The sequence below is a fragment of the Sphaeramia orbicularis genome, chromosome 18 (genome assembly GCF_902148855.1).
Source record: "Sphaeramia orbicularis chromosome 18, fSphaOr1.1, whole genome shotgun sequence".
Taxonomy (NCBI): Eukaryota; Metazoa; Chordata; class Actinopteri; order Kurtiformes; family Apogonidae; genus Sphaeramia; species Sphaeramia orbicularis.
In genome coordinates, this window is record NC_043974.1 from 26,254,639 (window position 1) to 26,271,475 (window position 16,837).

A 16,837-nucleotide genomic window follows, 5' to 3' on the forward strand; every position below is an offset into this window, starting at 1 on the left:
ATTTAAGCATTTATTCTTTAGAATATTGATAATTAATGGCCAGATATTAAAAATTAAGTTCTTCCTGAAAACAAACGTGCAAAAGAATTGGCAAAAAGACATTTTCTGACACTTTTATTGCAAAGAAAACATGAAGACACCTAGGCGGCCTGTTAGAATGGCAGTATTAAAAGCGTTAAATATCATCAAATATCAAGTGCTTCCTCGTGTGCATATGTCGCACCTGTACAGCGATAAAAAAGTGTAGACATATGTCTGACTTTGCAAGACTAAGAATAATATAATATAATATAATATAATATAATATAATATAATATAATATAATATAATATAATATAATATAAAACCTGATGGGCTGGATTTTAGATTTTTTAACAGACAGGTCCCAAAGAGTGAGGATGAATGGGGTTCTGTCCAACCCAGTTCTCTCCTCCACTGGTTCTCCTCAAGGCCGTGTCCTGTCACCATTATTATACATTCTCTACACAAATATGTGTCAGAGTGAATATGATAACAGGACCATCATTAAGTATGCTGATGATTCAGTCATTGTCAGCCTGCTCAAAGAGGGGGAGACCAGTCACGGCCCTATTATTGATGACTTTGTCCAGTGGTGTAAGGAGTCCTACCTTCACGTGAACATATCTAAAACAAAAGATATGATTATCGATTTTAGGAAAAAACAGGACAGGCACGGAGTCACTTTAATTAAAGGTCAGACTATAGAGCAAGTGCAATCATACAAATACCTTGGGACTATAATTGATGAAAAATTGAGTTTTAATGAAAACTGTAGATCTGTGTGTAAAAAGGGCCATCAGCGCCTCCACTGCCTTAGGAAACTGGCACACTTCCACATTGACCGAACCATTTTAACTTTGTTTTATCGTTCCTTTACTGAGTCTGTTTTATCTTTTTGTCTGGTGGCATGGTTCGGTCAGACCTCAGTTGCAGAGAGAAACTCACGAAATCAAATAGTGAGATGGTCTAGTCGCCTGATTGGTGAGTCCCAGTCTTGTCCCGCCTCCCTGTACACTAAACAGGTGCAGAGGATGGCTTCGTCAGTTCTTAATAATGACTCCATCCTTTACGAGGGGAATTTCAACTCCTTTCCTCTGGACGGAGGTTCTTAGTCCCAAGGGGCAGGACACAGCGTTATAAAAATAGCTTTGTTCCTGTCGCCGTCACTGAGCTCAATAAGAAATAGTGACATTGCACTTTACGAACTTATTTAGTTATTTATTCCATTTCTTTGTTCTATTTATTATTATTGTGACTTCAAATTTTTAAATTTTTAAATTTTATGTTTTTATCCTGGTTTTTATCCCAGATTGTTTCTATTTTATCTTTTCTGGTTTTTATGGTGTTTTATTGCATCTGGTTTTTATTTATTGGATCTTAATTCTTTTATTCTTTTACTTATCCATGCTGCTATACAGATGAATGGTGGAACACTGAGCACTTTTTGTCCTGTCTTTTTGTCCTGTCTGTAAGCGTGATCAAGTACCTGTCTCGCATGTTTAATGTATGTGTTGTTGTAATGCCAAGGCAATCACCTAGACTGCAAAACAAATCTACCTACGGGTATAAATAAAGTAACCTTGACCTTGACCTTGATATTTTTTTCTATGCATTTCGGACAGGTATCTACACTGATGTATAAGTCAAAGTATTGGCCTCTTTTTTTTTGTTTGTTGAAAAAAAAAGTAAAAAAAAAAAAAGGTTTATTAGTGATCTGTAATATTTTGTTGACTTTTCTTCAAACTAAAACTCAAAGCTGCTTGTTTGGACAGCTGGTCAAAATAACATTGACTTATAATCATGTGCCGCATCAGCTGATAGTTTACATTATAGCTCTGTTAGCTTCGCTCTGTTTTTAGACCAAATACAGCCACAATAAAACCACAAATCACCTCCATTCTGGACGTTCTGTAGTTTTAATCACAGGTGTTCAAGTATTTTTGTTCTATTTCCTGAGATTTTTTTTATGTTAGTGTAATAAGCTATAGCTTCAATGTAAACGTTTTCAGTCCGTATTGTTTTGTTTTCTATGCGACTTATTAACTCGTTGCTAATTTCAGCTTGCATAAATGCTAAGAAAATTCCAATAGAGACTGAAATTAATCAAACAAAACTGAAAAGACCCAAAATAAACACTGGAGGTGGACTAATTGTTAGCTACAATCATCTATGTATAGCTTTTTTTTTTTTTTAGCTGTATATATCTGATCGTAGATGGATTGAGGGTCAGCAGGAGGAAATGAATCATTAAATAGATAAATCATGGGCTGGAAGAGTGGATGGATGGAGGCAGGTGTGTGGGGATGACTTGGATGGATGATTGACTCGACAGCTGGATGCATGAAATTTTTGTTTCTTCATCCAGGAAATGAAGTTCCACCCCAAGGCTCAAAAGTCCATTAAGGGTCAGGTGGGGGCGCCCATGCCTGGAAAAGTCCTGGAAGTCAAAGTGGAAGTGGGATCCAAGGTCAGCTTACTGCTCATTCCATTTCCTTCTTTAGCTCTTTTCCCTTTTTATCTGATGTGAAAATTCTGTGCACGGGGAGTCAAAATTGCATGTCTGGCTCTAACCAGCCGTGCAAACCACTTTATCTGTACATGCCTGGGTTTTGACATGCTTCCTGTGGCATTACACCTCAATCATTTAAAGTACATGCATTCAGGTATGACAGGTTAACATCAACGTTCTGCACAGAGCTTAAGACCTGCTTTCATGCTTTTGTAACAGTCTGCACATTATTTTCTCCTTCATTTGTTTGCTCTAGAATACATCAGTAGCAGAAAAAAAAAGTATAATATCTATAGAAAGCTTCTTTTGACCAAAAAATATGTAAAAGACATGAAAAATGATACGTTAGCCAAGGGAAGATGATCATTTTTAGTAGAGCCATCCTTTTTAAATATTAAAACTGATATCATTTTATATTACAGCAAGGTAATATCATCCAATAGTGGGGTAATACTCATCTACATTAGGTATGTCTGGTAATATTACACTGACATTTTACTCTCACATGTCTCAGGGTCATGAAGAGACATTTAAGAGAGAAATCATCAAGTAAAAATGGTTCTGAGTGGGAAAAAAAAATGACATTAATGAAGCTTCAACAAGATAACAGACGTCAATACTGCTGTTAATACGTTCAAGAAAAGATGAAAATATCAATTAAATGCTTTACCATTTGTCTAATACACGTTTTCTGCAGAGTATTAAGCACTTCTAAAAGACAGTGAAATCACATACTAATCCTTGGGTTGATTCATAAGGCAGGAGCACTTATATATTAATTAAATTATATTGATATTTAATTGATATGTAAGTACTCGGTGACATTTAGATTTTTTTTTTCCAAATGGCATCAGTGGAAGGACGGTACAGCTACGCTAAGTACTCCAAAAATACTGTCGCTGTGGACAGATTTTCATTCATATTTATGGAGTGTTTTAGATAATTACATGGAATTAACAAGGACTATTTGGGGTGTTTTGGGTTTTTAAGGCCTTCTCCTGGTGTTTATGATGTACGGCACTGGTGTCAAATATGTGGCCTGGGGGCCAAATCCAGCCCGCTAAAGGATCCGATCTGGCCCGTACGATGGATTTGTGAAATACAAAAATTACACTAAGATATGACCAATCCTTTTAGTTCAGGTTCCACATTCAGACTAATTCAATCTCCAGTGGGCAGGACCAGTAAAATATTATCATAATAACATCTAAATAATGACAACTCCAATTTTTTCTCTTTGTAAATGTAAATATTTTCATGTATTTACACTAAAACAAAGTAGAATTTTGCAAAAAATGTGAATAACCTGAAATGCTGAAAGAGTTTTTTTTGGGTTTTTTTCTTCAATTTTAACAATGTTCTGTCTGTTATTAAACATTTTGCGTGTCGGTAGATCCACTGTGATCTGTATAATGATAAACTGAGGCAGAATATAGTTACAATTACACTTATTTTTTCAGTTTGGTCATGTTTCTCACATCTTTTGAAAAGGATAGTTTGTAAATGTAAACCTTTTCATAATGTAAATTTACTTTTTTCACTGTAAAACACAGAAAAGTTTGGAGTTGACATTATTTATATATTATTATGTTATTAGTTTACAGGTTTGGCCCACTTCAGATCAAATTTAGTTGAATGTGGCCCCCGAACTAAAATGAGTTTGACACCCCTGATGTACGGCTACAATATATGGTTTGAAACGCTCATTATGGGCTGTTTTTGGTATATTCAATCATAGTACAATATGCCTGGAAATTTGGCAACACCAGACAAACTAACAAACTAAAGCTGTTATAGGACACTGGGGTCCCAAAAATGGGGGGGGGGGGGGGGGAACATGACAAATTCATGGGGCCCAGCATTCCCGGGGGGTCCACAGAGGCGATCCAGTGTATATAGGTTATAAGTTGGGAACATTTTGTGTAAGTTCCGGCATTTAACAGAGGCATAGAAGCTGGGATTTGGACGTCCAAAGCATGTTAAGGTTTCAGGTTTCGGTTCACAGAAGTTACGGAATGCACCCCCCCCCTTCCCCCAATGCAACAGTTACATTTTTGTAGCAAGGGCCCACAATTGCTAGCAGCGCCCCAGATAACACATAACACTTTATTAGTTTTGTGAAAACTCTCCAAATGTTTTATTGTTATGTAGAAAATCAAGGTCAATGAAGTTACCATAATTGGTTCCTTATTCTTAAGTGGCAAAAAAAAATTAAAAATACAAAAAAAAACCCACATGTAAGATCAAAGGAACATGTACCAACATCCACATTATCCCTTTGAACATCATTACTTACATTAGTACCATTATCTGAGATTGTTGCCTCACTGTCTTAAATTACCAAAAATAGTTACTTTTCCGATAAAGGGTTAACACAACTTAACATCAAATTGGGAAATAAATAAAAATAAGAAATTTAATCACAAGCAAAATAATAAAAAACAGGCCATTTCCTCTCTGCCGTCAGAGCTACAGATTCCCTCTGCCGTGTCTACATCAGCTAAACTCCAGCTGTTAAATCGGTATTCCCTTATGTCGGTGCTTTATGAATCAACCCCAGGATTAGTATGTGATGTCACCATCCCCCCAGAAGTGCTGAGTGCAGTGGTGACCGCTGGGTGAAGGATGTGGAGCTGTCAGTGGTCCATGCCAGTGCAGGGTAGTCAGTCTGGCGTTGACATCACTTGCAAATCCTTTTAATTCCGTCAGTGATGGGGAGCTCTGCTGTGGCCGAGCTTTAGAAAACAGCATCCGAACCACCAGACGACTACGAAATCCAGCTGCTACGTGTAGTGACAGTCCTGCCTCGTTGATCTTTTTAATGTTGCGTACGTTTCAGTCTCGTAACAAGACAACCTGATTATGATTTTAAAAGTTTTACCCCATTATTGTGACGTTATTACTCAGATCTCTGAAAAATCTTAGTCTTCAATGTGTCTAAAATATCCTTTTAATTAATAATTAATGCTCAACTCATGCACTCAAAGGTCTTAAAAGTTCCACAGACACAATAAATGGTGTTGTTATATAATTAGCATTTAGCATTTTAGCAGAAAGGCAACGGATCAGAATGAGTGGAGCCTCCAACAGTCATTTATGGGTAGAAGGTTCAGCTTGAACATCAGCAGCAGAAAGAAATGCACAGTGGGGATCAAAATGATTCATACCGTTGACATTTTTTGAGAATTGTTATTTTTGTTATGAAATGACTGAGTTTTGTCAAGTGTGTTTGTGACATATGTGACTCACAAGTGACATTTCTTGAAATACCACTTATTATTTGTTCACTTTCATGTCAAACAAATGTGACAAAACTCATTCATTTCATTATAAAAATTCACAAAAAATGCCAAGGGTGTGAATAGTTTTGAGCACAACCGAAAATGGAATGTGGTTAAGACCTCCAGCACCACTTGTTGTAGAGAAGAACTTTATTTCAGACCAGATCCTGATGAAGACCACCGGCCAAAATGTGTTGGTCTAGATTTAGAGTGAAGTACAGTTTTTCTAAACTAGTGCTGCTGGAGTTCTTTAGATCGATACATGCCTAACCCTAACTTAAAAGATGTAATAGTATTTCTCCTTCATGCATCTTGGAAGTAGATGAAGTTGTGCCAGAGCTTTCTAATTAAATGTATTATGACTAGTTCAAGGAAATAACTGAGGCCTGTTGCTATTTTGGTGAATAGCTCTTTTTCCATCACAGGAACTTTACCATGAACTTTGAAAACCTTCTGCTGAAAAAAAAAACTGTCCCTAAAAAAAGTTGTGGGTATGCAGTAGGACTTTTTCAGATTACATGGAACTCTTGGGGGCGGGACTGTGTGCTGAAGAACACTGATTGGTGGAACACACTGGTAGGGTTTCATTAGTCCATTTCTAGAAGCGTCACTTGGTTTGTGTTTAACTCTGTTTTCCAAATGATCCAAAGAAGAAAAGCTATGAGAAATAAATGGACGACCAGGTCCGTTTGCCAAATACACTCTTGAATGAAGTCACTCTTGAGTGTATTTGTCCTTACGTGCACATCGCAATCATACTTTTCTTTTTTCTTTTGTTCAGACAAGGTATAGTTTTTAGATGTTACCTGCTTGACAGTTTCGACTGTGACTCCAGTCTTCCTCACAAGCGTCATCCAAAGTGTTGCTGACGTGTCATTTATCAGCTGGTCGGCTGATAAATGACACTTCTGAGGAAGACTGGAGTCACAGCGGAAACTGTCAAGCAGGTAACATCTAAAAACTATACCTCGTCTGAACAAAAGAAAAAAGAAAAGTATAATTACATTAAAAGAAGACAAAATGAACATCATTGGCCTTATGCATCACAATCATCTGTTCCTGGGAATTGGTGGAAAAGGGGCTAATCTGTGTGCTGTGCCTTTACACTGCACCTTAAAGTTCCTGAAAATGTATTCAACTGCAATTCAAATGTATTGCTCTTCAGCATTTTCAGACGACCAGACAGCTGATCGCAACATACTCGTTGGGGCAAAACCAAATACGCTCGGCTCGGTTTGAGCTGAATATGCTCAAAAGAGTGTATTCAACAAATGGACCTCATCGTCGGCTTGCTTCTAATAGCTTCTCTTCTTGTGCTTCATTTTCCAAACAACCAAAATACAAACTGGTTCTAGTGGGTGAATGTAAGTGTGGAACATTACCAGTGTGTTCCACCAATCGGTGTTCTTCAGTACACAGCTCCGCCCCTCAAGACTGACAGCAAATCTGAAAAAAAAAAAAAAAACCTCCTACCCCCTACCAGGAACTTTTATCAGAGAAAGTTTGGGTTCAAGGGAAAGTTATACCTGGGTAATTTTGGTGGAAATGTGCAGAGGTTTTTCAAAATTCATGCTAAAGTAAATGTTCCATGAAAAGGGGCTAGTGTAAGGTCTTAAATTGGATCAAAAAATGCCTTAAAACTGTCTTAAAAAATCCTACATTTGGTTTCCTCAAACCTGCAGATTTGCTGTATAAAAGGCTACCACAAAGGCCTTCTTTTCTCAGTGACGTTCGTATAAAAGATTTCTAAATGTAAAGTTAACAGATCCTCATCAACCCCACTGTTCATTTTAATAATACACTGTAGCAGCAAAATATGTTAAAAGTGAGAATAGTTGATTTGCAAATTGGCTCCATTGGAAGTTATATTAATACATTTATATTTAATTTTTTGGATCATTTTGACTGATGAACAGGAAACTCAGGAGGTAATTTAACAAACTGAATTGCTGTGGTTATGTATTAATGGATCTACTTAGTGAAAAAGGAAAAGCCAACAGTTCAAAGAGAGGTCTGCCGCTTATCCAAAACAACAGGAACACTCATTTCCCAAAGCTGGAAACACTACAAACAAATGTCATTCACCTTTTTTTTTCGACCAAAGAGGCACAAACACACACTGCATCTGAAAACCTGAGTGAATTAAACATTAATGCAGGTCAACATGTGACTAAATACTAGCAGAGATAAGTCAGAAAATGGTTTGTTAAAGGTGTGAAGTGAGTTCACATCACAGGAAATGTTTATCTGCCGAACATTTTCAGCAGTGTTGTTAACCCTCTGGTATCCGGGTGTGCTTTTTAGGCACACTTTGCACTTCGTTTTAAAAAACTTCATATTGTTTTTCATAATTTAAATAAGGTTAGAAATCAAAAGTTGTTCATTTTTGGATGATTTTTAAAATTCTGCCTGCCAACTAAAATTTGCACATAGTAAACAAAAGAAAATTACAAGACTAGCATCTGTCTCCCAAGTGTGCCTAAAACGCACTATTTCTTCCATAAAACCACTGTTTTTGATCCCAAAGCCATTAAGGCATAAATCCTGCTTTTACTGATATCTGGGCTTCATTTGAGAGGTGAGGGTCTAAATTAATTTATTAACGTTGTTAATGTTACTGTTAATCATTGACATCTGCCAGGCTGCAAAAATCTAATAATATGTAATACAATTTTTATGTAGTATTTTGAAAAAAAAAAACAAAAAACATATTTTGTGTTTTTTGCATCAAAAAATGTAGTGACATCATGATGAAAAGAGATCATTTAAAGGGTTAAAAAAATGTAAAATGAATAATTATTTGATATGTATGATTAGGGCTGACCTTGATTTACAAAAATAAAATCACATTAGAGCAGAAAAATAAATCAATATATAATATTTAATAGTTTGATTTATAGGTGTGCATTTTTTTCACACTTGGTGACAGATGCTAGTATTTTGAACATTTGACCTAGCGCCAAAAATAATAAAGCAAATTAACCAGTGTTGGAGTTCATCATTGACACATGCCAGGATGAAAAAATCAAATAATATGGGATCCACTTTTTATGTAGTATATTGAAAAAAAAAAATTTTTGTTTTTTGCATCAAAAAATGGTTTGTTTACATTACAAACATGGCATTTAAAGGGTTAAAAAATGTGACAATTATTGAGTATTTGGCATTTTTATTTACGGCTCAAGTTGATGAAATAGAAAAAAGTGTAAAAGAATTAAAAACAAAATGTATGAATTTTTTTTTTTTACATTATTCTACTAGTGCAGGGGTGTCAAACTCATTTTAGTTCAGGGGCCACATTCAGCCCAATTTGATCTCAAGTGGGCCGGACCAGTAAAATAATAGCAAAAAACCCCATTAAATTATGAAAATACTTACTTTTACAAACTATCCAAACAAAAGAGATGTGAATAACCTGAAAAAAAATTAAATTTATTAAGAAAAATAAGTGCAATTTTAACAATATTATTCCTCAACTTCTCATTTCTACATGTGCATTATGGATCAGATCTACAAAGACACTAAACACTGAGGAACAGGCAGAAAAATTAAGTTCTAATTGGACTTAATTTTCTTTAGACATTCCAGGTTGTTCATATTTGTTCAGATTATTCACACTTTATTGTTAAAGGATAGTTTGTAAATGTAAATATTTTCGTAATTTAATATTATTTTTTGCACTAAAACAGACAAACATTTGAAGTTTATCGGCATAATGTAATATTATGTTTTTTTCACATCAAACCGAGAAGAAAATATGGAGTCATTATTTTTTGTAGGTTATTATGTTATTATGTTACCAGTAAGATGATGACAGTGAAAAAAAGTAAACTTATATTATGATCAGGTTTACATCTACAAAGTTTCCTTAAAAATCTGAAAAACATCAACAACTCTAATTTTCTTAAGAAAAACAAGTGTAATTTTAACAACATTCCGCCTCGTTTTATCAGTTTATCATTTACACATGTGCGTTACAATCGCACAAAACATTTAGTAACAGGCAGAATATTGGTAAAATTGCATTTACTTTTCTTAAGACATTTCCGTTTGTTCATATTTGTTCAGGTTATTCACATTTTATAAACATTTTCATGTCATTTTACTTTTTTAAACCAAAAAATCAAAGAGAAAATTTGGGGTTGTCATTATTCATAGGTTATTATGATGATATTTTACTGGTTCTGACCCACTTGAAATCTAATTGGACTGTATGTGTCTGTATGTGGAATGTGAATTAAAATGATTTTCACTTCATTGATTAATTTCTTCAGTGTAATTTTTGCATTTCACAAATTCATCACAGGGGCCGGATTGGACCCTTTGGCGGGCTGGATTTGGCCCCCGGGCCGCATGTTTGACACCTGTGCACTAGTGTGCCAAAAAGACACACTTGGTGCTTAGTAAGGACCTTACTGAACGGGATACCGGGGGGTTAAACTCCTACCTCGGTGCTTGTTCGTTGATCTGTTCTGGTGGTTTTAACACTCTGTGAATGCTCTGTGTCTTCATCTAAAGGTGGAGAAGGGTCAGCCGCTGTGTGTTCTCTCAGCCATGAAGATGGAGACGGTGGTCAACTCCCCGATGGCCGGCACCGTCAAAGCCGTCTATGTCACAGCCGACGCCTCCCTGGAGGGAGACGACCTGATACTGGAAATCGAAGAGTAGAGTAGTAGAGTTAGAGGCCAGAGGGAGGGTGAGTGGGAGGGAGGGGGTGTAGTAGTAGTCGTAGTAGTAGGTGCAAGTTAGACAATCTGATTCTGAAGGGGGGGAGCAGAGAGTGGGAATTGTTTTAGTAAATTAAACTCAAAAGTCACATTTTGGCTCTCGATTTCAACTGATTCTGCGTAGTTTCTCTGGGGATACAAAATTAAAAACAGCTAAATTTAACACATTTAACCCATAACGACCCAAACAGCCGCCGACGACCAAAACTATCTACTGATCTAAAACGTACCTGTTGATCCACTAATGTTATCAATACTGGTGTAAAATCCAGTTTGTCATCTTTTCATGGTCATCAGATATGACCGATTTGGATTTTCAGAGGTGGAAACACCATCATCTTCTACAACATTGATTCACCAGTAAAACCAACAGAGTTTGATTAATGACAGTGGATAAAGATACTTATTTTATGTTCAGTTGACAATATTTTTTGCTGAATAAGTCACTTTTGTGTCAGTTTTCTCTGTTTTAATATACTAGTTTGATAAATGACAGTGGATGGAGACACTTGGTTTATGTTCAGTTTTCTCCGTTTTTGATAATCTTCAACTTTAATCTGAGTTTTTCTTTTACAAACATCTATAAGATCAGTGTATTAACTACAAGAAAATACGCAAAATACAACAAGATAATGTCATAATAAATGGTTAAAAGTTAAATATATAGAAAAAAACTGCCACAAAAGTAGCTTTGTGTCTTTATGGGTTAATGGCGTAGTATCAATAAGAATTCAACTGAACCAAAACAGTTGTCATTATATATCCTTGGACGTCCTGTGAACATGTGGAAAAATGACATAGAAATTCCATTGCATTCCATTTCTTAAATACTAACGTGGTCTAAATGTACTAGTAGAGGCTTACATGTGTAGGTAACACTACAGGTCACTGCATCTAACAACAACTGACCGTTTACATTTCTCTACCGTTTCTGTTGTCTATATATCCAACGTAGGTGAAACTAAGTCTTTAATGATGCCGATTGTAAGTAACAGGGTACAGACGACGAAGCGCGCATGAAAATCAACTATCAAATAACTTTCATATAGAGAATTTTATTTTCCTAGTGCACTCACCTTTGCAAGACTTTACATCAATCACAGTGCATTCTGGGAATGTCTAATCACTGTAAAAAAAAATTTGACTCATTATTTTCTTTGGAAAAGAGAGTCTACATGAGAGGCAAGAAAGACAGAAAAAATAAAACATCGCTTTACTTTGTCCCAAGTGTTTTCTGAAATTATGCATAACATATTGTTAATTACAAAGCACAACAAAGCCTGTTTTCGATAACGGGACACTGCCGATACTTGATTACACCCAAACAAATGCACACAAACTAATCCCACAGTCTTTCCTCACTTTAGTTAGTGTTCGATGTTCTGCACTGATGTTTCCCCACTTACACCCAGTGCATTAGAGCTGTTGGTTTTGAATTAGGGCTGAACGATACGGACAAAATTTCATATCTCGATATTCACACCAGATATCGATACGATACGATATGACTACGGATTCGGTGAAAACCGAGCATTTTTCAGAAAAATACAAACATCATAATACAAAAGAATGTGGAAAGTGCAGTTTTATTTATAAGAATGCACTGCCGATCATCAACATTAACATAAAGTACGAATACATGAAATTTGTCGTGACTTCCAGAGCTGTATGTTTATAGCGTTGCTTTTTCGATATTAACCCTTTCATGCATAGTGGTCACTACAGTGGACAGTTATTCTACAGCTTTCCTCTTGTATATTCATGGGTTTTGTTGTTTTAGTTCCATTTCAACCAACACAGTGGACACTTATGCATCATCTCATAAACTGCAATTCATACCATTATTGTAACTTTGCTGTTCCTGATTGGTTCTTGAGTGGAAATCAATTGTTAATATTTTTATTTTTTGCATATTATCTCCATGAAGTGAGTAATAACTAGTATTAGAATATGTTAAAATGTGAGAAAACATCAGATTAGCTGCATTAAACATGGTTTCATTTCACTGTTTTCGTATCACTTTATGATATTGGGTTTTAAATACATGTTTCTTTGTTTCAAGAATAAAATTCATGATGTAGCTGAGTGGACATTTTTGTAACTCCATGAAAAACAGGTTGATTTAACCCTTTCATGCACGAATTATGAGAACCTTAGTCAAGATTTTTTTCTTCAGTGTTTAGCCATGAAAAAAACAATGCGATCGAGTTTTTTTTTTTTTTTCTATGGAGTTACAAAAATATCCATGCATTTAATTTTTGAAGTAAAGAAACGTGTTTAAAACCCAATATCAGAAAGTGATATAAAAACAATGAAATAAAAACATTTTTAATGCTGCTAATCTGATATCTTCTCACATTTTAACATATTCTAATGCTAGTAATTACTCACTTCATGGAGATAATATGCAAAAAAAAAACCTTCTTGTCTAACAAATAACAATTGATTTACACTCAAACATGTTAGTGCAGATCAGGTTTATCAAGAACAGAAAAGTTACAGTAATGGTGTGAATGTCAGTGTATGGGATGATGCATAAGTGTCCACTGTGTTGGCTGATATGGAACTAAAACAACAAAACCCATGAATATACAAGAGAACAGCTGGAGAAGAACTGTCCACTGGAGTGGACAGTGCACGAAAGGGTTAAAAAAAAAAAAATTCAATCACATTGTTTTTCTTTTTTTCATGCCTAAACAGGAATAAAAACACTCAGAAAAAAAAAAAATAATAAGGTTCTCATAATTCATGCATGAAAGGGTTAATATTTTGAATGTTCATATCTAGATATCAATACAATAACAATATATCTTTCAGCCCTATTTTGAATGCGGTTTCTTTATCCGGACCGGGCTGCGGGGCGGGACAGCTCCGTCACTCATGGTTTTAAGGTGGCGATCGGGGCCTGTTTAGCGCCGTCGGTTTAATAGTCTGCTGTCAGAGGGCTGTACCTCCCTGTCTGTTCAGGAACGGGGGGGGTAAGATAGCGGCGACCTGGTGTGTCTGCGCGGGGATTTTAACGCTAGGTGTAAATGGGATTACATGGTGCTGTATGTACTGCTGGAATGTGCTGTTATTTTCTGAGGCTCTGCTGATTAATTTATGAATGAATTAATTCTCTGTCAAATGATGTGAAATTAGCCGGACTAATAAGAGACTCTGGAGACTTCCAGTAGCAGCGCTCAGCTTTATATAGATCTAATGTATGTGTGTGTGTGTACAGGGTGGGGAAGCAAAATTTACAATGAACATTTAGTTATTTTTTCTCAGCAGGCACTACGTCAATTGTTTTGAAACCAAACATATATTGATGTCATAATCATACCTAACACTATTATCCATACCTTTTCAGAAACTTTTGCCCATATGAGTAATCAGGAAAGCAAACGTCAAAGAGTGTGTGATTTGCTGAATGCACTCGTCACACCAAAGGAGATTTCAAAAATAGTTGGAGTGTCCATAAAGACTGTTTATAATGGAAAGAAGAGAATGACTATGAGCAAAACTATTACGAGAAAGTCTGGAAGATACTATTAAAGAAGAATGGGAGAAGTTGTCACCTGAATATTTGAGGAACACTTGCGCAAGTTTCAGGAAGCGTGTGAAGGCAGTTATTGAGAAAGAAGGAGGACACATAGAATAAAAACATTTTCTATTATGTCCGTTTTCTTGTGGCAAATAAATTCTCATGACTTTCAATAAACTAATTGGTCATACACTGTCTTTCAATCCCTGCCTCAAAATATTGTAAATTTTGCTTCCCCACCCTGTATGTGTGTGTATATGTCTGCATAAATAAGTGTATGTATAACAGTCAGAGGTAGAAAACAGTCTGGAAACAAACGCATACACACATGCACCGGTGCAAAACATCAGTGCTAACAGTTCTTGCCCTTGAGTGAAAAAAAAAAAAAAAAAAAAACATATGCAATGGATGACGGTGTGAACATGTCTCCATAGTAACGCTACATCCACAGCTCCAGTGTAGTAACATCAAAACATAGTAAAATAACCTCGCACAAGGTCAGACTAGCTTAAAACAGATGCATCACCCTGAGCGTTCAGATACCTTGACCAGAGAAAGCACAAGACAAACAAAACAGGGCAAAAAAAAAACAAACAAACAAAATAAACCTTTACAGCAGAAAACCAAGCATCACAAGATAACACGTATGTAATGTATCGTCACAGGCCGCTAGTGAAGCGTGGTGTGGGGTTAGAGAAGACCACGGAAGGTACGACAGCGGCTCATTTTGTCAAAACATGTCGAGACGAGACGCACGCCATCGCCCCGTTTCAAATGTTTTGCTTTTTTTTTTTTTTTTGCTCCATTACCTCGAAGAACGTTTTTTTTTTTTTTTTTTAACTATACATCAGCATTAAGCGGCGACACCACAGTTAATTCCAACCCCGGTGTGTCTCCCCCTAGCCCACCGCCACGCCTCGCTAAACCTCCCGACCAAGTCAATCTGTATTTTTTAAAGAGATGGAGATAAAGTACGAGGATTGTACGAGTGAGTGTTTTTTTTGACAAGCTGTTGCACAATAATGTAAAGTTCCCTCCTCCTCATCCTCATCTGCCTCATTCTGTCTTTACTATTGTGTTTCTCTTTTCCTCTTCCTGTCTGTCAACAGTGGAAATTTGCACATGTAAGATTCATGCAATAATGTAAACTGTATAGCACTGTTTGTTCATCTCTGCCAGCAGTGATTCTAACTGTGCTTATGGTAACGTACTACTGTTCAATGTCTGGGGGCAAAAAAAAATAATAATAAATTGGAGAAAAAGTATACACCGCTTGAAAATGTTATTTGTTTCAGAAAGGGGGGGGGGATATAACGGTGACCTATTCCTGAGCTTATGCTGTCTAGAGGTGAACTGCCGCAGAGAGTATGAAAATAGGGTTTGTGACATTTCTATTCTCTTTGTACTGCTTTCCTTTTGTGTGTTTATGTACTCTCAGTTTACCAGGCGTGACTGCCTGCAGACGCAAAATGTCTCCGCTGAATTAAACTGCCCGGGTTTATTTTCCATTTTCTTTAATATTCGCGTTTTAAATCCTAGTTTTGCTTAAAATCCATTTTCATTTACATAATTAGTTTACATTTACCTGTTCGATATTCCAGTAAATGTCTTAGGAGAGACGGCGAATCGGAGCGCACAAAAAAGGGAAACTTAATAGGATCAAATAAAAGCGATAATTGTTGCCGTTATGTCTGTACTTACAAATAAAGTTCACTATAAATCTACGATGTGTTGGTGTGTGTTGTATATTTGTCGCAACGGGAAAAGCGATCCCCGCTCTGAGTAAGTGATTTGTTATTTTTTCTTATATTCATCATTTCATAGGTCTTATATATTTCATTGTTGTGTTTTTTTTTTTTTTTTTTCTCTCTTCTGCCCAGTTTACTCAGTTCTGGTTGTAGTTATTAAGATAAGATATTCCTTTATTGATCCCACAATGGGGAAATTCACAGTGTTATCAGCAGCAAACATACACATAAATATACACATACGCGTAAAACAAACAGCCATATAAATTTGAATAAAAAAAGTTTTTAAAAGGAGAGTGCAAATACGGTTTGGTATGAATGTAGTGCAAATGGTTATAAATATAAAAAAAATATATAAATACGGATTTGAATATATACAGATTTGGTTACGTTATTGTTACCATTATAAGTGTCTCCATGGTTGTTACTGTTTGTATTGTTGATACTTTCTTGTGAGGGCCTTTGCCACCTTCTTCTCTCTTGTTCTTTCTCCTTCTTCTACCCCACCCCCCATGTTAGGTCAGGCATCGAAATATGGTTCAACAAAACTCATAATAAACACAGTAGAATATCAAAGGGCACTTCATACAGGGTGAGGAAGCAAAATTTACAATGAACATTTAGTTGTTTTTTCTCAGCAGGCACTACGTCAATTGTTTTGAAACCAAACATATATTGATGTCATAATCATACCTAACACTATTATCCATACCTTTTCAGAAACTTTTGCCCATATGAGTAATCAGGAAAGCAAACGTCAAAGAGTGTGTGATTTGCTGAATGCACTCGTCACACCAAAGGAGATTTCAAAAATAGTCGGAGTGTCCATAAAGACTGTTTATAATGGAAAGAAGAGAATGACTATGAGCAAAACTATTACGAGAAAGTCTGGAAGATACTATTAAAGAAGAATGGGAGAAGTTGTCACCTGAATATTTGAGGAACACTTGTGCAAGTTTCAGGAAGCGTGTGAAGGCAGTTATTGAGAAAGAAGGAAGACACATAGAATAACTAGAAGCACTCGG

General features: G+C 36.1%; 1 protein-coding gene and 1 long non-coding RNA gene across 4 annotated transcripts in view; both read left to right on the forward strand.

Moving 5' to 3' along the window:
* The window catches only part of pcxb (pyruvate carboxylase b), an 848,274-nt gene extending 837,501 nt beyond the window's left edge, over positions 1-10,773 (forward strand). The window contains exons 26-27 of one of the 2 annotated variants that reach the window (XM_030162429.1): positions 2,387-2,488; positions 10,330-10,479. In XM_030162429.1, coding sequence (XP_030018289.1) covers positions 2,387-2,488; positions 10,330-10,479 — 252 coding nt within the window. Of the gene's footprint in view, positions 1-2,386; positions 2,489-10,329 lie in introns of both variants that reach the window. The other variant, XM_030162430.1, reaches the window with a different exon arrangement.
* A 2,469-nt stretch (positions 10,774-13,242) lies between these two features.
* On the forward strand, positions 13,243-15,786 carry LOC115438667 (uncharacterized). Of its 2 annotated transcripts, none has more exons than XR_003938126.1 (2): positions 13,243-13,755; positions 14,357-15,786. It is a non-coding gene; the product is annotated as an uncharacterized LOC115438667 (long non-coding RNA). The 2 variants fall into 2 exon arrangements; XR_003938127.1 differs by having other exon boundaries at positions 14,363-15,786.
* The last annotated feature ends 1,051 nt before the right edge of the window (positions 15,787-16,837 follow it).